The sequence below is a fragment of the Saccostrea cucullata genome, unplaced genomic scaffold, assembly GCF_032062105.1.
Source record: "Saccostrea cucullata isolate Sc308-1 unplaced genomic scaffold, CSIRO_AGI_Scuc_v1 ctg5630, whole genome shotgun sequence".
Taxonomy (NCBI): Eukaryota; Metazoa; Mollusca; class Bivalvia; order Ostreida; family Ostreidae; genus Saccostrea; species Saccostrea cuccullata.
Genome location: NW_026935513.1, coordinates 1 through 25,645, shown reverse-complemented (window position 1 = coordinate 25,645; position 25,645 = coordinate 1). Strand labels below are relative to the sequence as shown.

At 33.9% G+C, this 25,645-nt stretch overlaps 4 protein-coding genes across 4 annotated transcripts; 3 read left to right on the top strand and 1 right to left on the bottom strand.

Annotated features, from left to right (window-relative positions):
• Positions 1 to 396: 396 nt before the first annotated feature.
• On the bottom strand, positions 397 to 1,673 carry LOC134243071 (uncharacterized). Its single transcript, XM_062725290.1, has one exon. The coding sequence runs from the start codon at positions 1,573 to 1,575 to the stop codon at positions 571 to 573; it is 1,005 nt and encodes a 334-aa protein (XP_062581274.1). The 5' UTR covers positions 1,576 to 1,673; the 3' UTR covers positions 397 to 570.
• A 568-nt stretch (positions 1,674 to 2,241) lies between these two features.
• Positions 2,242 to 5,992, top strand: LOC134243070 (fibroleukin-like). Its single transcript, XM_062725289.1, has 5 exons — positions 2,242 to 2,524; positions 4,046 to 4,179; positions 4,333 to 4,429; positions 5,239 to 5,406; positions 5,736 to 5,992. Exons 1-5 carry the CDS (start codon positions 2,242 to 2,244, stop codon positions 5,990 to 5,992), a joined length of 939 nt encoding a protein of 312 aa, XP_062581273.1.
• A 4,096-nt stretch (positions 5,993 to 10,088) lies between these two features.
• On the top strand, positions 10,089 to 16,723 carry LOC134243072 (uncharacterized). The gene is made up of 3 exons (XM_062725291.1): positions 10,089 to 10,167; positions 15,242 to 15,949; positions 16,717 to 16,723. The coding sequence occupies exons 2-3, from the start codon at positions 15,474 to 15,476 to the stop codon at positions 16,721 to 16,723; spliced, it is 483 nt and encodes a 160-aa protein (XP_062581275.1). The 5' UTR covers positions 10,089 to 10,167; positions 15,242 to 15,473.
• Positions 16,724 to 17,083: 360 nt separating this feature from the next.
• On the top strand, positions 17,084 to 18,746 carry LOC134243069 (zinc finger protein 181-like). Its single transcript, XM_062725288.1, has one exon. It carries the CDS (start codon positions 17,220 to 17,222, stop codon positions 18,645 to 18,647), a length of 1,428 nt encoding a protein of 475 aa, XP_062581272.1. The 5' UTR covers positions 17,084 to 17,219; the 3' UTR covers positions 18,648 to 18,746.
• Positions 18,747 to 25,645: the final 6,899 nt, after the last annotated feature.

Below are 25,645 nucleotides of genomic sequence, written 5' to 3'. Positions count from 1 at the left end.
GAGTTTATCAAATATAAATGTAGGTTTTTGACATCTAAAAAAGGAAAGAACACTTTTTGGATAGTACATCTGCTATTGCAGTAATAGTTGCCAATAGCGGCTCGATATTGCTCGATAGAATTACCTATCTTTGATTAAAATATTGATACATTTTTCTTTAAAAATAGATTGTAGAGCCGCAATGTATAATATGTGAGAGCAATATCGCAAATAGGGCGGAGCATACATACAAGACTGTGAACACATGAAAATGGAGAAAAACAAACAAAAACAAAAGAAAATGGGGGTAAAAAGACAAAAAAATAAAGTACAAAACAAAAATGGAAATCTATGTGATTCAGTCATAAGTGACATATGTACAAAAGAACGACCGATCACCATGAACAAAAAGAAACCAAATGACATAATCAAGGGAGAGCAAGTGGGTGAATAGTGCTATATTTACATAAATGTAGTGCTTAATAGCTACATATAATATAATATGATACGTAAATTGATATTTTGTGTCCTTGGGATTGTAAGTGGCAGTCTTGATGAATGTCTCACATGTTTTGGTTATTTATAATTCATTTACCCGTTAAGGAGATTTTCAAGATCCTCGAATGAACGTACTTCGTAACGGTGTCCCTTCTTTTCAAAATTAATGAAAATTCTCCCGTCGTAGGTCCAGAAACTATGGACGATTTCTGATTTTTTTGCTTGTATGATTTTAGAAACTAAGGCTTGTCTATACTTGGTCAAGTCTTCCGTCACAAAAATTTTATTGACATTGTTTTTCAATTGTTTTTTTGCGCTGTAAACTCTGTTTTTGATCTTCCAATTTCTAAATCTGCATATGATTTGAATTTTATTTTGTTTTGGGCTACCAATAGGATGAGATCTATCTATATCATCAGGAGTGATAGTAACACCCATTCCTGCACAGATCTGGATAACTGCGGATTCAGTGTCGAGTGGCTCCCTTGTCCCATCCTCGCCTGGCTCAGGTAACGGGACATTATGGAAGCGTAGAGATGGTCTGCGCCCATACTGCTCTAGGTTGTCTAGCCCATATTCTAAATCATCTACTCTACGTTTTAGTTCATCATTACTCTCTTTTAAAGTTTTTATTTCCTCATTTTGCTCTTCTATATCTTTTTGCTGTTCCTTAATTGAACTTAAAATGGGCTGGAGACAGCTTTGAACGATAAGTTGGATGTGGGGAGTGATTGCAGATGCAATAAGTGGAGCAAATGCCCCCATGAAAGCCTGACTATGAACGGCCTTAACACTGAGTTCATTAATGGCGGATGTTTGTATCTCCCCGTTGGAGTCAACTATAGCTGTTGAAGAGCCAGTACTTTTGTTTGGGTCAGGTGATGAACTTAAGACTGTAGATGTTGGGGTCAAAGAAGAGGATGATGGGATTTTTGATTGACTGTTATCAAAGTTAGTGGCCATCTCGGCTGACAGATTAGAAATATCTGGCAAGGATGAGGAAGACGTGATACGTCTTCGAGATGATAAGTGTTCAGAGAAACTTAATTCAGAAGACCTTTTACGTTTGGTGTCCTTGGCACATCTAGAGTCCGACATTGGTTGGTATCGTGAGTAGAGTTCATTGGACCAAACGACACAATTAATTAAAAATTTTGTCTATATTTGATGAGCAGCTTCAAAATCACTAATATAAGAAACTATGGCATATTATACGATGACATACTTGCCAAGAGACAATACACACACACGTATCTTCAATGCACCCACTATTTCTCTCAGAGCTTTAACAGCCTACATCTTACACTAATGGCTGACCGGAAGGCGAAAAAGAATAATAATTGCCTTTTGGCTTCGTAGATCTCGGAAAGCGTCGATTAATTACCCATTTGGTATGAGGCACTTTCACACTTTCACAATTGGAGTTTTTTTTTAAAAATCAACTCTGATCTCCTCAAATTTTTTTTTTCGATTTTCATTCCATCGTCGTGAATGATAACATTTTACTGTAACTTTAGGAACGGGTATAAGATTTTAAATGGACGCAATGCACAGAATGTCTTAAATAATGCGTAAGCAGTACTCAAGGTAGCATTTTACTTAGTTCATGGACAGATTTAAGATTTTAATTTGATGCCAAAAATACTTGTGGAAATGAAAAAAATATATGACCACTTGTTCGCGGAAACAAATCGTCGCGGATAGGTTCTCTAGCGGTCAGTCGCGAATAAAAAATGACGCGTATAATAATTGGTTTACAGTAATATGAGCCGTTTTTGTGCGATCTTTGTCCTCTTTTGTACGCTGTGTCAAGCTGACAATATTTCTCTGCAATATAAAGCAAAGCTGGAGTTTGATAATAAAAAGTCAGATAACGAACTGATAGGAGAATATAACGCAGGGTCTCTGTGTTTATGTTCTACTTTGTGTAAAAATGATTGCGGTTTTTATGGATACAATCCTTTATTAAAGAAATGCCGTCTTCACAAGAAGGTCTTTAACACTGGAGTTTCTGATGAAGTCGGTTGGAAATACTATTCTTATAGTGGTATGTATTGTCGCTTAGGGGTAATAAGGAAGCATACAAAATATTCTATCTTGCATACATCAGTGTTATATTATGACATCATAGTAGGAGAGATGACGTCAATTTTAGAACACAAGTTTTCCTAATATTTTGGTATTCAGAGATGTAATTTAACTTTAGTACAAAAAAAGAATCGTGTACATTTTAACATAAATAAAATGTCCTTATTTTGTTATGCTGCATCTGTAATTTTGATTAAAATCTACCACCGATGATGTCATATGTGTACATGTATATGCTATGCTTGGTTAGGACGCCATGTACAAAAACTATACGATACGTGAAATAGAGTGTAAAAACAAAATTATCATAAAAATGTTTGTTACTAGTATCTCCACATCCTTCTTTCATTCTCTGTGGATAAATGTCTCTCTTTTTTCACAAATATTCTGATGAAACCGAGTGGAGATGATATTCTTATAACGGTAGTGTCACTGTTATAATGTCTCTCTCCATACATTTATTCAACTAAGATATATATATATATATATATATATATATATATATATATATATATATATATATATATATATATATATATATATATATATATATATATATATATATATATATCACTTAGGGCAGTTATGTTAGTTTAAGAGTTGTTGTAAATTGTGCTTTATAAATAAAATTAATTTCATGCAACATGTATTGGTAACAATCCTCTAATAAAACTAATGTCCAAATAACTGTATCTCACTTCTATTCTCAATGACCGTGTAGTATAGGGCAGCGCTGTGAGAATTCCATCGGCATCGAAAGCAAGTTTTTTGACTTGCCTAGATAGCCGAGCGGTCTAACGCGCTGTTCCTGTACTGCTAGGAGACAGATTCCGTAGGTCGAGAGTTCAACCCCGGGCCGGGGCGGAAGTGGGTATCCATATACAAGTGAATTTCTTTGTGCTTTCTATATTAATATTTCTTCACTTAGGGCAGTTATGTTAGTTTAAGAGTTGTTGTAAATTGTGCTTTATAAATAAAATTAATTTCATGCAACATGTATTGGTAACAATCCTCTAATAAAACTAATGTCCAAATAACTGTATCTCACTTCTATTCTCAATGACCGTGTAGTATAGGGCAGCGCTGTGAGAATTCCATCGGCATCGAAAGCAAGTTTTTTGACTTGCCTAGATAGCCGAGCGGTCTAACGCGCTGTTCCTGTACTGCTAGGAGACAGATTCCGTAGGTCGAGAGTTCAACCACGGGCTGGGGCGGAAGTGGGTATCCATATACAAGTGAATTTCTTTGTGCTTTCTATATTAATATTTCTTCACTTAGGGCAGTTATGTTAGTTTAAGAGTTGTTGTAAATTGTGCTTTATATATATATATATATATATATATATATATATATATATTTATTTATTTATTTATTTATATAAGATAAAACCGCACACTTAGTTGGATTAAAAAGTAACATCTATCCAAAAACCATTGAAGTCCTATATTTATTTTTTTTTTTAATCTTTTTTTTTACATAGGTATAAATACAGATTGCAAGGGCCATTTTCTACATGGACGGACACAGTCCGGAGTCTACACCATAAATCCTTTTCGTAACGAAACCAATATCACCGTGTACTGCGACATGGAAACCGAGGGCGGAGGTTGGACTGTAAGATATTTCGCTCTTCTCTTTATTTCTCTGTTTATCTCTCTTTTTCTTTCTCTCTCTCTCATTACTTAATGAATTGAAAAGCAATTAAAACAAATAAAACCGAATATAAAAAAAGCAAATTACATATTTCTTTCCGATGACAACCTATAGGCAATACAGAAACGGGGGAGTGGATCTGAGAGTTTCAATAGATCGTGGGTGGACTACCAGAATGGTTTTGGAGAGGCTAACGACTCTTATTGGATTGGTGAGTAATTGTTTATTGTCCCCCGCTTTCACTGAAAGTGGGGAATATTAATTTGGGTCTCTCTGTCCGTCCTTTCGTCCTTCTGTCTGTTTGTACAAAAGGCTTTTAATTGTTTTTAAACGATATCTCAAGAAAACTTTGAGCTTTTGCAATGAAATTTCGCGTCTCAACTTCCTATGCCCATCAGAATAATCCTATATTGATTTTAGGTCAAGGTAATAGATTCTTAAATTCTCTCTGTTATAACACTTTCTTTTCCGCGCTATATCTCAGAATCCTTTGAACTTTTGCACTGAAATATTACATGACAATGTCCTGTGGCAAAAGGACCCAGATTGATTTTGAGGTCAAAACATCGAAGTTAAAGGTCGTTTATTTAGGCATTCTCTCTGTGTGTAACACTATCGATTTCGGGCAATATTTCAAGAAATAAGATTTTGAGTTTTTGCAATGAAATTTCATACCAAAACTCCTAAGGCCTCTCTCGGATTTCAGACGATCCTATTTTGTAAATAATGGCAGCGTTAACATTTGCTGAATTTCTAAGGGATTTCAATTTTATCTCATACTTAAACTAATTTTATGTAACACATAATTGTACATATCAAGGTATCTAATCCCCTATGAATCAGTAACCAAACATATCAATGATCTTGTTATAATTCATCTTTCAAAAACAACATACATTAAGCCAGTGAATGTTTGATAGTAATACACCAAGGATATATATAAAAATGCAAAAAATACCTACAACATACACCTACGGCATACACATATATACTCTCTCATATATTTATTATCTTTTGAAGGAAATGATTTGATTCATGAATTGACCAAAGGAAATGACTCGTCCCTGTACATCTCCATTTCATTACAAAATGGCAACACTTTTTATGAACGCTATCAACTATTCTCCATTGCTGATGAGACAGATGACTACAGACTCCTACTCGGGGGACCAGCCAATGGGACCCTGGGTAAGTACTAGTAAATGGTAGAGTACCAATGCAAAGGAGAGAGAGAGAGAGAGAGTTAGTATAAATTAATGACAACAAAGAAGGCAAGAGAGAGGTTTCTATTTTAATGGGAAATACAACTATCTAACATAAATATTAGATAGTTTTTAACAGCACAAAATGAAAGGGGAGAATTATCTACATGATATACTTGAGGTCATTTCGAGTAATGTTTGAAAGACTTTTTAACGTGTGCATTATTCATTTAAATCACTGTAAACAAGAATTATTAATGAAGAGACTTGATATGAATTGAATTTTCTGTCGATTTTGTTTCTTTGAATATTAAGGTGACAGCATGTTGAACCCTAATTTCCAAGGCAAGGATCTGTCAGGAATGCCATTCAGTGCTCCAGACAGGGATAACGATAAATGGGGCGGAGGTAGCTGTGCTGCTTATCGTGAGGGAGGCTGGTGGTTTAATAATTGCCACTGGGCCTTCCTTAACGGACCCTGGGCCCCAGCTTACTGGCACAATCTGTGGTATCCAACTGTCAGGAACGGGGACTCTGTAACAGAGATCAAAATGTTAATCAAGCGTCACTAAGAAAACACTTCATTCTTTATATAAATTGTACATTTTTGTAGATCATTTTTATTGCTAAATTAAGGCTACGCAACAGGAGGGAACCTCAATTTCACATTGAAATGTAAAGTAAAAATCTTTGAAAGTCTTTTTTTCACGAATTACTTGGGCCGAAGACTGAAACGTACATGGAAGGTGGTGTTGAATCTACAATTTCAAAATCAAATCCATGCGTGGGGTGTAATTGTGCCACAATAGGTATCACATAAAAGAAATATGTTTAAAAATAGCATGACCAAAATAACTCGGGTTACCGATATGGCACATGGGCCTCCTGTTGATAATTTTATGTGTGATTTCTTTAATTATATGATATAGCAGGTGTTTGGTTAGCTAGAGATACTCCCTTTTGTCGTTGATGTTTTTTCTTAATGTATATTCTTTTCAAATGCTGATAAACAAAGAAAATGAAATGTGCGAATAATTTGTTTCCGAATAAAATTGGCTAGCTTGATGTGTTTAAATGTGTTTTTTTAAATGATTTATTTATTTTATTATATACCTTATCTGTATCGCTGAATTCATATCACCACTCTTTGAAACTGATGACGTAGTATGCAGAAATATGACGTTATTTTTCTTGGACGTTAAAAGTCCATTGTTATTATGCTTTGTTTAATGAATTAGTATTATACAATTGATCTCTAAAAGTTTATTTAAGAAAAAAAATTATATTTTGAAGATTCATGGGGTTATGAACTACGACGCTTCACGTCGTAATATATTTCATGAAGCACGTTAGCGTATACACTGAGAGCAAAATAAAATCTTCAACTATGTGGAGTAGCAAATTAACATATATTCAAATATTTGTACCTATCCTCAAATAATTGTACCTATCTTCAACTGAATTGTACATATCTTCAAATGAATTGCACCTATCTTTAAATCAACTGTACATATCTTTAAATGAATTAGAGATGGATACCGGTACAATTCAATTATACCTATCTTTAATTCATTTGAAGATAGGTACAATTAATTTGAAGATAAGTACAAATGCAAGGAATTGAAGATAGGTATAATTGATTTAAAGATAGGTACAATTGAATTGAACCTATCTTAAATTACTAAGATATAGGCAATAACAACTACTTCCTTTAACATACGTAGTTTCCGATACCTAACAACTGGCGCGAAATTTTTTCGGAATCTTCATCTGTCTGCAATACATGTACAAGATAAACTTACATGATATGTATGTTTTTATAAGTATATGGGGCTTTTTGTACATTTTCTATTAATCTTTATTTCTTCTTTCATTCCTTATGTCGTCGCTCTGTAGGTTCTGTGCGTTTCCCTCCATACTCAATATTGTCTCCAAGGGAGCGTTCATTATTTACAACAACATAAAACGAATTGAATCTAGGAATAATTGAATTGTACCTATCTTCAACTCCTTTGTGGATATGTCTTAATTGAATTTATCTTCAAATCAATTTTACCTATCTTTAAATCAATTATACCTATCTTCAAGTCAATTAGAGATAGGTATAATTCAATTGACCATATCTTTAATTAAATTGAAAATAGTGTAATTCCATTAAAGATAGGTATAATTTTTTGTGCCTATGTATAATTATTTAAAGATGAGTATAATTATTTATACCTAAGTATAATTGAATTTATCTTCAAATCAATTATACCTATCTTTAAATCAGTTAGAGATAGGTATGATTCAATTGACCATATCTTTAATTAAATTGAAAATAGTGTTATTCCACTAAAGATAGGTATAATTTATTTGTGCCTATGTATAATTATTTAGAGATAAGTATAATTATTTATACCTATCTTCAATCCAATTGTATCTATCTTTAATTCACTTGTACTTACTTATATCTTTAATTCATTTGAAGATAGGTACAATTATTTGAAGATAGTTGCAATTATTTGAAGATAGGTACAAATATTTGAATGTATGTTAATTTGGCGTTCCATACAACTATGTTGCACGAAAACGTGAATATACACATTCTAACTGGTACAATGCATGTTTTATGCAAAATAATTTTCAACAAAGTTAACAGAGAAATTTACAAGTGATGCATTGTGGGTCAAGAGTTACTGAGGAACAAAAATCTGACGAATGAATGTGCAGCAGTCTGAATGTTAATATTCTCTACGCCCAGGCGTTGCTTTAAGAGCTCGAAGTTACGCTCGCTGCCCTGGCTCGCTATAATTTTTGATATCCATTGTATGGTACACGTTGGTAATGAATCTTCTTAATTAAATAGCGAATTTGCTTAATTATCTAATACTTATCTAATATCAATGTGATTTGTTTGTTGTTTTGTGGTCTTATCTAACCTTAATAAATTTTCTTTATGAAAGCTAAATACTCTTAAGGAGGCTTGCCTCGTGAGCTTTCTTTGATATATTAAATCCATTAATTGTGTTGTGAATAAATAATTTTCTTAATACGACATGTACGAGTGACGTAAACATGTCCTTTTCAAACTCACCACTTGGTTAAACACATAATTCTAAACATTGATACATGTATTTGTTTGATCCCTGACTAAGAATTTCGTTATATGAACTATACCTATCTCATATTAATGATAACTAATAACTCATCACTTCATGTTTTAACCTATAGGGAATAGATCTGTACACAGTAGAAGACATTTTTTTCTTTCCTGTGTTAAATAATTCAGAAGTGAAAAAGAATTAGATAGAGAATCCAATCTGTATGTACTGGTACCAGCTGACTTTGTCTGTCTTTGTATTTTTTTAATATTTGAGTGGATACAATGCTCTTGTCAGCAAATAGAATTTATTATTACCTGGTAAATGAAATGCTGACTGTTGTTCTTCTTGGTAAGGATATAATTTCCACATTGGACAGTTTTTTTCCGTTGTTTTTATCATAAGAAGGATCAAACAGAGTGTGTGACGAGACTGCAGGGAATGTTCACTCATCCATCCCACCTGATCATACCTTTGATATGTTTGAATTGCCTGTTTTCGCTAAACTCCTAACTTCTATCGTTTTAAGGAGGCTAGGGGTCAACAGCTAGATTATTATTTAATTAACCACCAAATTAATATAACTTATTTTTTTAGATACCGGTATGATATCTTGAGCTGTCAAATATCATTTGGCAAAGAAAAATTACATAAATATTCGTTTTAAAATTTGATTATTTTATCATGTCTTTACATTGAGCTCTTCTTCTAAAGGATATCAAAATACATGTAGTCTAAAAGACACGACCACCCAGCCTCTTTAAGAAACTTTGAAGTTGACTATACTGTTTGTTACCTTATACACTTCTCCCTAAGTAAATCACTATAGAAATCATAGAAATTCCAGACTCCCAAAACTACTTTGTGATAAAAGCATGTGTTTCCATGTACTTAGCATCACAACTGATACACAAAATTGAATTTAATGTTGACTAACATATGTATTAATAAAGATACTTTATTTGAAGAAAGGGGGAGGCTCAATTAGTGCGACCACTTTTCTTCCTTGAGGCCTTCTATTAAAATTACAATAAAACGCAATCATTACTGATTAATAGTACACTAAATAATGTTTTATTTAACACAACATACCAAAGCAGTAAACCTGATCGTGTAAGCATTTTTTTTCTATTTTTTAATTCTAAATCACTGATCACAGTAGGATATTAGGTGGTTTCAAATTTCTAGTAATTTAATTTAATTATAAATATTTAATCTTCCTGACTGAGGATCGCATATAAATTTTAATACATGTAATATAAGGGACCTAGCTATGTGTATATTTCTATATTCACTAATTTTTTTTTTATTTATAAGTTTATTAAAATTAATTTATTTGTCTATTTATATTTTATTTATCTATTTATTTATTTATTTATTCATGAAGTGTTTTATTGGTTTTTGAATACATGCACACTTGTACATCTACATGTATGTATATTTAAAATTATTTATAATAGGAGAAAGTTTACTTTTTTCAAATTCGTCTTTTATCTCTCATAAATTTTATACATAAAAAATGATCCTCATACATTTGTATCGTTGGAGACGGCAATCGGGCGTACCCTAATTTTACACCGTCCCTGTTTTGTTTACTTCCAGTACGACTTTGTAAGGAAACGCATGCGAAAGGAACTTTCTATATACTAACCACCTGTTTAAAGGTAAATTATGTCTTTGATATTTGCATTTTTGTTCATGTGCAGTTCAGAGTAACATTATAAAGCATAGAAAATATAAAATATATAATTATTGAAAAAAAAGCGGAAAAGGGGGGGGGGGGTAAAAATATCATTCGGGTATATCAGGCATGTTTAATTATGTTTGCCCTCAGTGTTTTCACCCCAGTAATTACGTTCCAGAGTGCTCAACAAAATTACTATAGAGCAGGCTTCTGCATCAGTTACTTTATAATAGATATTCGTAATATTATGAATGCTGCATCAACCACAGGGGCTTGTCACGAAATATTTATCTTCTTTTAATAAAGTTACCCCTACTATAAAAATACACAAGGGAGGAATCTAAAAATAGGAAATTCGCTACCACAAATTTTGACCGGACTCTCTATCTTGTTTCTGGGCGACTTTCGTTGCTGACCAAGTAGGAGTGAGTGGAGTATAGATTCAATTTTAAAATTCTTCAGTCAAATTCTAATCAACGCGTACCGTTAGTCACATAACTAACCTCTTTTCTCGATATTTGGATCTGGCGACAGTTCTTTCCATATGCGTAAATTGAAAGAAGTGCTCTGATTGGTTGCTTTCTTTAGATAACTCGTACACAAAATATAAACTGTAAGGATTGACATGCCTAATGAAGGATATTTAACATGTTTATATAAATAAATATTACCAAATATAGTAAAATACGTTCAATGAAACCACAGCTTTATTGTTCAATGCCATTACGATAGTTTGTTTTCCCTCCGTTTTGGTGCACTAAATTAAAGAGCTACTTTGTGTACGAGTTATTTATAGAAAGCAACCAATCAGAGCCCTGCATTCAATTTACGCCGGAAATTCATATGGAAAGAACTGTCGCCAGATCCAAATATCGAGAAAAGAGGTTAGTTATGTGACTAACGGTACGCGTTGATTAGAATTTGACTGAAGAATATTAAAATTGAATCTATACTCCACTCACTCCTACTTGGTCAGCAACGAAAGTCGCCCAGAAACAAGATAGAGAGTCCGGTCAAAATTTGTGGTAGCGAATTTCCTATTTTTAGATTCCTCCCTTGTGTATTTTTATAGTAGGGGTAACTTTATTAAAAGAGGATAAATATTTCGTGACAAGCCCCTGTGCATCAACAGTTCAATATGAACAGATGAACAGGTCCAGGAAAATCACTATATTAAGCTATATAGCTTTATTTAAGCAATGAAGCTAATTTCAACTTATGTTATACGATATAACATAACTTGGGGCAGTTTACGCTTTATAAACCGCGAAGCGGTTTATAAAAAAGCGTTAACTGCCCCAAGTTATGTTATATCGTATAACATAAGTTGAAATTAGCTTCATTGCTTATAATTTAATTTCAGTGTAGACAATGAGACAATTTTTCCTCCGGAAAAAAGGCTTCAAATATAGCATAATTTAAAAGTAACGTCAAGCGGAGTAATACGTTTTTGACGTAACTCATTGTGACGTAGGCAAGTTATGTTATCCAAAATATTATATGTTTCTCTGAATGATTCAGCCAATGGAATTGCTTGATACAAGTGTAATTAAATTATTTACCTATATAGCTTTATTTACCTATAAAATATAGCTTTATTTCAACTTCAACTTCAATGGGTTTACTCGCGAAAATCCATATGGACATTTATCAGCGAGGACTATGTACATGCGTGCAGTGGAATGTCCAAATGTAAAAAAGGTTGATCCTTAACATATATATACACTGTACAGGTCACTGTTGATATATTAGTGTGCAGGGTAGGTGTTCCAAAGTTGGAGGTTCTGAATGGAAGTTTTAAACTGCTCCAACGATGGTGAAAGTATGGCTGATTCTGGTAGAGTGTTCCAGTAATAGATATAATATTATATAATAATATAAATAATATTTAGCTATTTTGGAATAAGTTTCTATTTAATTAAAAGCAGACAAAAAGTCGCATGTAAATTATGGCTGAGATTTTTTCCAAAAGGTTTGATAAAAACAACCAAGGGCATAGATAGTAAAAACATTGCCTCTTTTAAACACTTTTTAACCAAAAACTGCACCTCTATTGTTTAGATAGAGGGAAGTGCAGTGAGGCATGACTAAGTGTGATTGACTTGCATTGTGCTCAATTATTATTACCAATCAATTACTGTAAATCAATATTTATACGCGTTATTTTTTTTATTCGCGAGTGACCGCTAGAGAACTAATCCGCGACACATTTTTTTTTTATTTCCACGAGTATTTTTGAATCAAATTAGAATTTTATATCCGCCCATAAACAAAAATAACTCATTTGAGTTATTTTTGAAAATAACTTGTTTAAGTTATGCCCCTGACTGATAAACTAGGTAAAATGGTAGCGTGAGGTCTGCTTACACATTATTCAAAACATTCTGTGCATTGCGTCCAATTAAAATTTTATATCCACCCCCAAAGTGGGTAAATTGTTTGCCATGAGTATACTTCATACGCATTTTCACAACGCTCAAATGAAAATCGGGGGAAAAAATCTAGGAGATTAAAATTGATTTAAAACTCTCAATTGTAAAAGTGCCTCATACAAATTCGATAATCGACGCTTTCTAAGATCTACATAGCCAAGGGGCAATTACTATAAATGGTTGGGACAGAGCAGGACTGGGCCATAATTAGCCGTAATTAACCAGGCTATCTCTGACTCGTCTGTAACAATAAATGAACAATAATAACACAAGCTGAAATGATTATTGACATTTTAATCAATTTTAGACAAATTGTTTTCAATTTGCCATTTTGTTTTATTTTTTCTGAATGTTTGTAATAAAATTTTAACTGCTTCTTGTACACTAACAGTAAAGTTCTTCTGTGATTACTTGTTGAACCGTCGGGATTGGTATTGATAAAAGGGCAAATAACTCAGTCTAAATAAATCATAACATGAGAATATAATGAACAACTGGTTCGCGACGATAAATATCCACGAGCAGAGGTTACTCGTGGAACTCGCGGATATTTATCGCACGAGTATAATACTTTGTTTACAGTATCTTGTTGACCAAAACTGCTTTTCTTTGTTAAAGTAGCTTCTTACTCACAGATAAACTGTTATTCATAGCCACAAAACGTTTAGATCTTTGATTGCAATTGCACAAGAGGAGAGACATTTTTAGAAGTGGGTTTTTGGTGAATTGTTTTTAGTCCACTTCATAGTTGAAAACTAATATTGCCTCATTATGCGTCTTTTTGTCTTCTTTTTATAAAACAGAAATTTACTCTGAAAAATAGCTAAATAAAGCTATATTTTATAGGTAAATAAAGCTATATAGGTAAATTAAGTTATATAGCTAAATATAGTGATTTTCCTTGACCTGATGAAAAGATGTAGTAAACTTAATTCAACATAACTGGGGGTAGGTACACAGGTGCTTGGGGACGGGACCGCCCCTCCCCTTCCTTGTTCCGTACAGCAAGGGTTCTTTGACTTATTTGATTTAAATATTTTTGTATGACATATTCACAAAGTATTGTTACTAAAAAAATCAAAATTTAAGCTAAAACTATCCTTATATAAAAATCCATACCCTCTGATACTAAAACTTATGTTTAAGTGTCCAATGGTATGGATTTTATCCATGGGGGGTGGGGGTGGGGTCCCGTCCCCAAGCATCTGTGGTAGGAACTACAATAATTAATTAATGGGCAATCAAATCTATACATATAATATGTATAAGAAAATCTTTAGAAAAATATTCTTCTCAAAAACAGTAAATCCATGACATGCTTGGTGATATATATGGAAACATCACCAGGTAGTGTAGTTTAAAAATAGATTGTTCAAATCACAATTCTAGGGGGTAGGATGGGGGCACAGTGTCGGATTTAGTTTTACAAAGAAATATCTGCTGTAATATCTTCAAAAAATTTATAGAGAACACCAAATCCATCAATAGTAACTTTATTATATGGAACTAATGGACATATCCTCAGGTGGTTTAGATTCAGGTTTGTTCAAATTATGACCCCAGGGCTAGGGTGAAGCCACAATGAGGGATCAAAGTTTTGCATATTATAGGAAATAACCATCTCCAGAACAAAAAAGTTTGTTTAATCAAATTGACATGTAAGCATCTACTAATAGTGAAGATTTCTTTTTTCAAATAATGTCCTGGAAGGAGGTGGTCACAATAAGATATCATGTAATATATCAGAAAAATCTTTTAAAATCTTCTTTTCAAGTAGGTCATCAAAATGGTACATTTATGCTCTATTAATAAAGTGATATTTTCAAGTAATAGAAAACCCAACCCCTCCCTGTACAAGTAAAATTTTCAATACTGAGCTGATTTGTGTTTTAACTAGCCCATATGCACAGGTAAGCAATGTGGCCCATGGGCCTCTTGTTCTTTTTGGTATGAAAAACTATGAAAAGTTGAGCATGTTGAGGGAGCAAATATTAGTCAAAAATATGATGGATCAGTAAAAGAGAGTGCTGCTTGACAAAGCTCTTAAAGCAAAGCATCTGTGAAGAAAAATGGAAATACAGATTTGATCTTAAAGTGAGTCACTCTATTGATAATTGTATAGTGAAAAGCATCAAATCTGTGTAAATCCTTTTTCTGCTCCTGGGTATTGAATAACAAAGTACATAGTTATGATGAGCAAGAATGCCTCTTCCAAAATTGTGAATTTTATGACCCAAGGGTCAGGGGTTCTGATGTTAGGTTGGGGCTCTTTTGATTATATAATGAAAAGCGTTTTGTCTTTAAAATCTTTTCTCTCTTCTCCTGAGTATTGAATAAAGTAACTAAAGTACAGATGATGAAGAATGGAAGGGTCAGGGGTTCTGGTGTTAGGACGGGGCTCTATTGATTATATAAAAAATGTATAATTCTTTGAAAATCAGACTTCTCTGCTTCTGTTCATTAAATAAACTAAGTACATACCCCGGTAGCTAAGATAAGCAAAAATGCCTCTTCAAAATTTGTGAATTTTATGGCATTGCATGATGCTCAGATGACCTATAAGGCCCATGGGCCTCTTGTTATAGCCAATGGTAAACATTACACTGTTTTTTTTATTTTCAGGTGGAACAGATGTCTTTTTTACACCTTTAAGATTCAAAAAGGGATCCACTGTCCAGAGGATTCACTTATAAACGTAACAAAGGCAATCAAACTCCTCCAGCTCCTACATATGTCCAAGCTACTACATCTCTATTACCAACACCTATAAGGATATACACCCTCATAGGTCTAGCACTAATATACATCACCAATCACCCTGTACAAATTAGACTGTGAATCTAATAAGACAGTAATGGAATGGTGCTCAGCTGAAACAAACTCTAGTATGTTTGACATTTCTGAGCTGAAAATCAATGCTTTCTTAAAACCTGTCAGAGTAAACGTCGGGATTGAACATGAACAACTGGATGATGTTCAGAGTCAGGTGAACAACATCTTGAACTTCTTAAATAGTGAAGAAGAGGTCAATAATGACACAAGTGCGGAGTATGAACCTACCACTGTCATACATGAAAAAGAATTGGATGTAAATCAACAGCAAAATGGCCCTCAAGAAATGCAGATAGATTCTGACAGAGATGATGAATCAGAGGGATTTGAAGAGACGGAAGATTTTACTGAAGAGAAGCAAGATGTTCCTCAGAAAGAGAAGGAAAGTTTTGGAAGCCTTATATCAAAGAAAAGAGTGCCAATGATAAAGCTGCCAAGAATTTCAAAGGAAAAGTTGCTAGAGGAGTATGAAAGGAGTATTTTAAAGATATATATGCCGTGTTAAACAGTATTTTTGCACAGCTGAAACCAAACAAAAATTTCTGAAGTATGATAAGCTATCAAAAATGAAGCATTCTCGCAAATTCGACGAAATATTATTCGGTATTAACAAAGTACTGGTCGGGAAAAGAACACAATATTCTTATGCATATTAATAAAGGATTGACGTTTATGTTGGATCTGCGCATGTGCGCGGGAAAAGCATCACGAGAATCATCAGGTCGAGGAAACTATTTTTTGTGACGTCTGTTCAGCGAGGAACCAACAAGACTGACAAATCGACCAATCAGCTCAATGAGTTGTATTCAATGCATTTATGGGTTACTACTCAGTACATACATGTAAATACTACATGTGTTTTTCGAACAGGCTAGTTTTTTAAATCGCTCTCAGAAAGACGTGGTGCATTTCCCAAGCATTTACACGCTTAATGCATTATGTACATTATCATCTACAAATTCCATGCTAACATTTGCATAAAAATGAACAATGATAAAATAAGAGTTTTCCCCACTCTATTGTACAGGTCCGTTTGTTTACAATTTCCCTGTGCTCTACTGACAGTGAAAAGACAATTTCACGTGACTATATATTCCTCGGTACAAAAAGCAACTAACTCTGAGGTGTGCTCACATATTAACAATGTTTACAATGTGTACAACTTCGAAACATACAGTATGCTACCAAGAAAAACTGCATTTGTTTGTTAATGTGAGCATGGGAATTCTCAATTAGTAACTATTCTTCCTATTTTTCTAAAACAGGTTTTAAAAAAAATGTAAATTGGCTTTCCAGCCTTCATTTGAAATCGCATCGTACAATTCCCTAACCCACGTGTTTGTAGTGAAAACGTAGTAGACCATCATGCTTTTCGGTTCATTCACGAGATTGGACCATTGTTTGCTGTGAGCATGCGAGACCACGTGTTCATGAATATTTCAATAAGAGGCGGTTTAATATCCGATTCGGAGAGAAAATAATTTTTACAAAATAATATTTGATAACTTTTAAAAGTGATGGAGTGGAATTGTCTTAATTGCAGAAATTACATAACTTATGTAACTTGATGAGACACCACATATATTTATTTCTTTAGCAATAAAATATTAATACGGCATATATATCTTTAAAGAAGAGCACAGCAGTGGAAGTGTATTCAAAGAAAACAAAGTCAAAGACAGATTTCATAGAGAAAGATGGAGATTTAAAAAGTTGTTCCTCTGAAGATATAAGGAAAGAATCAAGTTCAAGGGAGGATTGTACACCAATGGAAGTGAATTCAAAAAACCCAAATTCAAAGATTCATTTCATTGAGAAAGATGGAGATTCTAAAAGCTGTACCTCTGAAGATGATTTACAGAATGATCTTGTTAGTGATAGTTGCGGAACTGAGTACATGGAATCTGATCAGGAAGATGTATATGATGAGAATTTCGAGTCCAAAATTGTAACTGTTGATAAAGCATTTTATGTTCGTCAGAAAGAGGACGACGTTTCAGAAAATAAAAATGATGGATCTAGAAAGATAGAAGATTCAGATGAAGAAAAGGAAGATGTTTATGAAGAGAAAGAAGATACAGGTAAAGAAAAAGAAGATGCAAATGAAGAGAAGATTTCTGGAAGAATCATTCTAAATGTAAAAATAAAAAAACCTAAAGAAAGCATTTCAGAAGAGAAAATGATCGAAAATTGTGGAAGCATTATATTGAAGAAGAGAGTGCCAGTGATAAAGCTGCCAAGGATTTCAAAGGAGAAGTTGCTGGAGGATTATGAAAAGAGTATTTCAAAGAAGAGCACAGCAGTAGAAGTGTATTCAAAGAAGGGAACTTCAAAGACTGATTTCATAGAGAAAGATGGAGATTTGGGAAGTTGTTCCTCTGAAGACGATTTACAGAATGATGATTTTAGTGATAGTGATGGATCTGAGTACGTGGAATCTGACCAGGAAGCTGTAAGTGATGAGAGTTCCGAGTCCAAAAATGTAACTAGCGATAAAATATTTGATTGTTTTCTTTGTGGTGAAAAGTTTTCGACTAAAATTAAAATGGTACATTACAGACGACAGCACAACTTAAAAGGTGCAATTTGTGAAGAGTGTGGCAAAGTGACTAAGTCTAGATCTGCTCTTGTTTGTCATAAGAAAATTCACAGGGCTAAAAAGGGGGAAAGGGTGAAAAAGGTGAAATGTAGAGTTTGCAAAAAGTCTTTCTCAGAAGCTCTCCATTTACGCCAGCATGTTTGTAATGAGGAACTAAGAGTTAGACATATTTGTGAGTTATGTGGATCTACATACGGCAGAAGGGCTGACTTGAATCAACATATGCTTAAAGTGCATGACGATAGAACATATGATTGTGGACAGTGCGGAAAATCTTTTAATCATCCAGCTAATTTAAGAGTACATCTTAAGATCCACAAAGGAGAAAAATCCTTTATCTGTGACATCTGTGGGAAGGGATTCATATTCTCCGGGGCAATGAATCGCCACAAGAGGATGCATGCAGGTATTAAACCCTTTAAATGCATTACATGTGGAAAGTTCTTTAGATCGAGATACGAATTAAAATGTCACCAGCGCATTCATACAAAGGAGTTGCCATTCCAATGTGACCTGTGCCCAAAAGCTTGCAATCAAAAGACCTCCCTCCAGTTACATGTGAAAAACCATCATCATTATGATAAAAGTGATATGTGACATGATCATGTGCCTCCTCTTGTAAAGATGTTCTAAGACTTGTTTAAGTTTTTTTGTCTCTTTATCTGTGCATGTTTTAAAATACCTTGCTTTATTTAATGATTTCAGTGGAACTTCATTTTGTACAAATTGATTCTAAGGGAAAATGATAAATGAATACATGGTATGATATACTAGTAAATCAAAACAGGATTGGATCAATCTCAGTGAATCAATGTCATTTCACTTGTCTTCTACGTTAAGTCAACATTATCAAAGGACATTTGTGCAACTTATGATCCACTTGGTAATTTTGGAACTTTACTGAAGAGATGAAACTCATAAAAAAAAAAATATGTTTCAAAAAGAATGAAATTAGTTGAAGGGTGTACTATATAATGGCCATATCACTTCGAGAGTGCAGATGATGGTATTTGAATGCATGAACATATGGAAAGTTTTGTCTGGCATTTTCTGTACTTTTTTATTCCATAAGAAACCGTGTTTTTTTTTATGATATTGTTGTTATTTTTTCTGAAAATAAAATGAAATTAAGAACTGAATTATGTGTACATGAGAACTGGTACATGTGTACTTAGTACCCATTCTGAGCGCACGAGTGGCATGGTTCTTCTGGGAGTAAAATAACGTAGCTAGGCCAGGTGGTTTGGTAGTAGACCAGGGGCAGGATGCTAATGCATGTGATGGTTAATTATTTTTTTTTAAACAGATTCTGATTGCACACATAATCATTCTGAAGTTGACATCAAAAAGATGTTTGAGTTCTTATTAACAATATCTATATTGCTTTAATTTGGTGACCAGATACTCTTGGAATTCCCATGGGTACAAATTGCACTCCGTTTTAAGCAGACATTTTTATATTCATATGAAGCAGACTTTATGCAAAATCGTATGGATTAAAAGAAGAAAACACTTGCTGTTGTGGCCTTCAACTCGACATTAAGATATATCGACGACGTATTGTCAATTAACAATGGTAATTTCCATTCCTACGTCTGACACTTCTGTTTCATACTTGGATATTTTACCTCAAAAAGACGCTAATGGTAATCTAACATCCAAGCTATATGATAAAGGTGATGACTTGAACTTTTCTATCGTCAACTTCCCTTACTTAGGGGACGACCATTTGATTCGGGGGGGGGGGGGGGGGGCGGGCAGATTTTAAAATAAATAATCTGTGCCTGAAACTGTTGAAAATAAATAATCCGTCTTTCTCAGCAAAGAAAATAAATAATCTTATCTTGACTTATGATATTTAAATATTGTGAAAATACCTTTTTATCTCCGTGTAATTTAACCTCAGAATCTTCAATTCAGCATTTTTTTGGCTCGCAAAAACCAATTAAAATCAGATTAACAGACTGGATACTTGTAGTCAGTTGATCAACATGACAATATGTGCACTCAGTAGATGTGATGAATCACATTAAATACAAGCCAATTCTTAAACACCACAAAAGATAAATTTTCTTGTCAAAGAATTATACTTCCCAATAAATTTACATGTAATACAAAGCATACAGCATAACAGTGGAAGTAGATTTAAGGAAGGTCTTAGGCATACATGTGTATGACCCCTCCCCTAAAATTTCAAAGTATGATATTCGGGTAAATTATATTAATATTGTCATACTTTTAGTACAATACCAATATTTTTGTAGTGGCCATTTCTTCAAAGCCAACTTACTACCACTTCAATTTTGTTTTCTTACAATCCTTGCTATCACTATACTTTGGTTATAAAGCGGGGGGGGGGGGGCAACCATCCCATCAATGAACATTTACTATATTAAAGGTTATGTTGGGGGAAAAAGTGGGGGGCCAGGCCCCCCTGCTCCCCCCCCCCCTTGGATGCTACGTCCCTAGGTTATACTCTTAAAATACCCGAAAACCCAAGAGCTTTTGGGGAATTTCCCTCCCTTGGGCTCCACTAGTACTTCGCCCAGGACCCACTGGGGTCCTTAAGGCGGTCTCAGACTTCTAAAGGCTCTTCTCTGAACGAAGTTATATATACACGCCCCCATCCTCAATCCGCCTATGGTACAGTATATATAAATGATTAGTCTATTAGAATCAATTGATTAAGTAGCGAACTTTTTTAAAGGCAAGTTACTTTCAATTCCTATTTTACATTTCTTCGATATAACTATACTATTGTCATAGGGTGTAACTTTTCTTATAAGTCACAATACGTGAATTCGTATATCTCCAGACCAAAACACAAACAGCTCACTAGTCAATAAGTATATTTTAATATTGATACTTCATAAGGCATGTGGTATGGTATATATCATCAATGGTGGTCTACAATAAATATGAATACCTTCCGTACCGTTCATTCACACATTAAATATTTTAACTGAGATTTATATCATTATCTAATTCAGAATTAAACTTACTGATTATAAAATAGTTTAATTAAAATAACTTACAATGTGGACAGAATTTTTACATTCCTATTTAATTAGGATAGGTTACATTGATGTAAGTCAGCAGTAACGTCTGTCTCTGAGAGGGTTTTCATAAGAAGTGATAAAAATATTATTTCATGCAAGGGTTAATAAAATTCGCGCCAGCCATGCGCAGTGACTGGAAAAAACAGTCAAACACACCCATACGCATCCAATACTCACTGTATGACATCAGAGGTCATGAACTTACAAACCATGAATGAATGAAATAACACATGCGCATATTAACAATCATAGTACAACGTAAATAATGATTCTGTGACACTATGGTCAAAAATGGGGGGGGGGGGACTATCCCTTCAAACTACTTAGTATCCCTTCAATGAACATTTCCTATAGTAAAGGTAATTTTTGGGAAAAATAGCTGTGATTTTGTTCTCCATTAAAAAGTGGGGGGCACAGACATACTCTTGCCTAGCTGCAGATCTGTAGCTATCCGAAAATTATATATTGATAGACCGTTGGTCCGAGTAGTCTGTCTACCGGCTAGTGCCCCAGCTGTCAGGCCCTCCCCCTGTGACTACGCCTATGCCTGAGGCATAAGAGCACACTGCTCAACGCGTTATCGGCAATTCGGTTGTTATCGGATACTCGATGCAGGAAAAACAATGCATAGAAAACGTTGGTGATTTAAAATTTCTTCATTCAATGATAATTGTGCACTTCAGCAAACAAAGTTTGTGATCTTTGTCAGATAAATGATAATACTTTCAGCGGTAAAAAGCACGATCCAAATCAAACTCTTTCAAGAGATCTACAGCTCTTTAAAATGAAATTTAATAAAATTTTCTGAATATGTCAACATATTTTTGTCTTTGTAGAGGTCAGAATCAATTTATTTTATAAAACAAAGTGATTTATTAACCATATAAACAATCATAAACCTTTAGATAAGCAGACATATATCAAAATTCAAATTATGGATTATTTTACGGGCATTTAAAATTTTTCGTTGGGCAAAAACATGTTATCGGAAACACGGTTGAAGTTGCCGGATATTTCGGTTTTTCACGAGTGCAGGTTATCGGAAACCTAGGTTAAATTTTTTCCTTCTGTTTCAACAATAGATTAAAAAAGACGAAATTCCATGATATTCTGCGGTCAAAGCTTTCAGTTCTTAAAAAAATAACAATTTGAATTTCAGCAAACAAAGTTTGTGATCTGTGACAGATAATTGATTATACTTTCAGCAGCAGAAAGCAAAAATTATAGAGTGTTCTTTGATTTCGCCCCGTTGTAAATTCGCCCAAGCGTGACGAGGGCAAATGGGCGAAAATAAAACGGGGACGAAAATGTTCCTGTGTACAGTATCTTTAATTTATCATAACAATTACTTTTGTACTATGAAATACTGATTATTACGTACATTATTATTTAATTTTTTTAAAATCTAGTTTCCCCATGATCCCTGGAATCACGTCACAGTTACAAATATAGCAATTGTCGCTAAATTAAGTGGGGTGCCCCATCTACAAAACAAGTGCCTGTGATTGTGACGTCAGCACTTTTCTTGCTTCGCAAAAGAACATAGGACTTTTTAAATACTTGATCATGTGATTTAGCTTGTGTTAATCATGTGATCTAGCTTGTTTCAATCAGATAGCTGTCACAAAAAAGAAAGATGATAATTCTTAATTCTTTTTATACAATGTAATTTGGATATGTAGTAGATTAAGGAGGCTATCCTTTAATAAAATGAAAGGTCCAGAAAAAATATTGAAAAATAAATAAATAAATAAAAATAGAAGAGTCGACTGGGATTTTATTGTACAAAAAGCACAATAGAGAAATCACTTTAATATAAAAAAAAATTACCTGATTTCCCCACCCTGAAAATTACCTATTTAGGAGATCGGGTGCTAGTTGATTCATTTTCAGTTCCTCATAATTATGTTTAACTTTTTCTACAGTCAGTGATTGGCGTTTTCAATTACACTTGGGTGGAGGGGGGAGGGGGGCAGAGAATTTTTACTTCAGTAAAACATCCAGTAGCAATGCAATATCCATGTGAATCCCCCCTCGATCTTTCTGAGCATGAGCTCTATTTACACATTGCATCTGGCCAATAATGACGAAGAGCACACTGCTGGATGTAACCGTTTATCAGGGTTTTCTTATTCCTTCTTGGTATGTCAAACAACCTCCGATGTCTTTAGAAATCCGGATCCGTGTTTACGATTTCGTAATTTTATATGTCGATCTCTTTTCACCTCAAAAATTTTAATTCTATGTCATATAGTTTGGTCTAACGCCCTATTTGGAACTACATTTAATCCACCTTAATTTTATTGAATTTGAATTCTTTAATTGCTTTACCGTAAACATAAATTTATTTGTGTTGGAAAGGTTGTGAGTTTGAATCTCGGTGTCGCCTGTGCTAAGTCGATAAAATGACTGGCAACTGTTCTTTCGCTATTCGCTCATCACCTTGATTGACTGTATACCTTCATCACCTGCATACGGAGTATTTATATCTCAGTTGATTCGATATGCAAGAGCATGCTCTACGTATGAACAATTTCTTAAACGAGGTAAATTATTGACAAGCAAGTTGATGAAACAAGAATATCAACAGTCCCGTTTAAAGTCATCATTTCGTAAATTCTATGGTCGATACAATGACCTTGTCAGCAAATACAATTTATCATTGAATGAAATGCTGACTGACGTTTTTCATACCAATTGTTAGTCCATTATTTATACACTGAATTGACCACGGATTTTTTCCGTTATTTCCTGATTATGACAACGAGCACATGGCGGGTGTGACCGGTCGGCAGGGGATGCTCACTCCTCCATGGCACCTGATCCCACCTCTGATGTTTCGGAGGTCCATGTTTGCTCTGCTCTTATTTTGTATATTTGTTTAATGGACGTTGAGATTGAATACTGTTCGTTATTTCCATATCCTTACTGTATGTTGTTTAACGCCATCTTGAGAATTTTCAAGTCATTTGGAGACGCCACCACTTGCCGGCGGAGAACTACAAAACTTGTCTTATACTCGGCACTTAGGGCAATTGAGCAGTGGGGGATTTTTTTGTGTAAGCAATTATTGCGGCGTCCCACTTTGGGATACACACCAGCAACGTATAAGGATCGACTCCTTACTCGGCGACTCGATCTAGAGCAGACATTTTAACCAACTTAAACCAAGGGCGACCTCGGTAACTTAAAATGAAATTTAAAACTAATACCATATTTAACAACAGGTCAAGATCATGCAGACTTCTGTGAGAAATGCCCAAAACACGCATTTTTTAAAGTTACATATTCTTAAAAGAGGTAAATAATAACCAAAAATTAATATTGTGTGCCAGCCACTTTATATATTTAGATTTCATGCGGATTTCTGTCGTTCCTTTATATTTTTCCTTATCTATCTCAACCTTTGTTTCCGATAACCAAAACCGAAGTTTCCGATAACAAAGTGAATTATTCAACCGTATTTCCGATAACATACTGAAAGTTGAAATTGGGCAATTTTTGTCCTTTAATAACATATTTGAAAGATTCTGACGATGTCTTCTTGTGGACAATCATTAACGCTAGGTAAATACAAGGATTTTGAAGAAAAATGCTATTTACAGCAATGTTAACTGGAGAAAAACTTGCAAAATATAACAAATTTGACTTTTAAAGCCTTCCCAAGGCTAACAAACGTATTCTATTACGTATCGAGGCGTTATTTGTATCCATATTTATTTCTGTTTACGAAAATAACAATGAGAATTCCCTGTTTCTAATTTAACAGAGTTTATTTGAAATAATTTACTACCCTGTAAAAAATTGTGATCAACCGAGTGTCCGATAACAACCGAGTTGCCGATAACGCGTTGAGCAGTGTGTAAGAGGTTGAGAAAAATCGAATCATCTAGGGTCTTATCGTTAGAGGTCGGAAAAACAACCAGAATTATCAAAGGTATTAACATCACCGGATGTTTAAAATTTATATATTTCCTATTTATTCAAATAACGGAGTTATAAGTCCCTTCTACTTAATTAAGGTAATATCATTACATTGAAAAACAAGTTAAGCTCCATATATACCACAAATAAAAGGTATCCATGCTTTAATTTCTACAACGGAGAAAATAAATTATTTTTTTTATTTTTTAAAGATCGAGATTTATATATTATCCTTTATTTCGTTGGAGACGGCAATCGGGCACATCCTAATTTTACAACGTCCCTGTTTTGATTCCATGCGCAAGTTTTCACTTTTGCAAATTATGCAAAAAGAACAGTTTTGATGCTTTATCCACCCGTTTAACATGTTTAAAGGTAAATAAAGTCTTTGACGTTTTCATTTTAGTTCATTGGCAATTCAGAGTAACATTACAAAGCATGGAAAACATAATATTATTGAAAAAGGCAGAAAGGTGTGTGTAAAAGTGGGTTCGCTAAGGCCTAGATATAAAATTACTATGCGTGCTCGACTTTTTTTCACCCCAGTAATTAAGGTCTTCCGTTTCAACGGAAGACCTTCTTATTTTTCTGTTGTTTCTTTTCAACTTTTCT

Coding starts and splice junctions, on each gene's coding strand:
- LOC134243071 (XM_062725290.1), bottom strand. CDS start 1,575: ATGTCGGACTCTAGATGTGCCAAGGACACCAAACGTAAAAGGTCTTCT.
- LOC134243070 (XM_062725289.1), top strand. CDS start 2,242: ATGAGCCGTTTTTGTGCGATCTTTGTCCTCTTTTGTACGCTGTGTCAA. Junction 4,180..4,332: donor CCGAGGGCGGAGGTTGGACT/GTAAGATATTTC, acceptor GACAACCTATAG/GCAATACAGAAACGGGGGAG. Junction 4,430..5,238: donor TAACGACTCTTATTGGATTG/GTGAGTAATTGT, acceptor TATCTTTTGAAG/GAAATGATTTGATTCATGAA.
- LOC134243072 (XM_062725291.1), top strand. CDS start 15,474: ATGGAATGGTGCTCAGCTGAAACAAACTCTAGTATGTTTGACATTTCT.
- LOC134243069 (XM_062725288.1), top strand. CDS start 17,220: ATGGAAGTGAATTCAAAAAACCCAAATTCAAAGATTCATTTCATTGAG.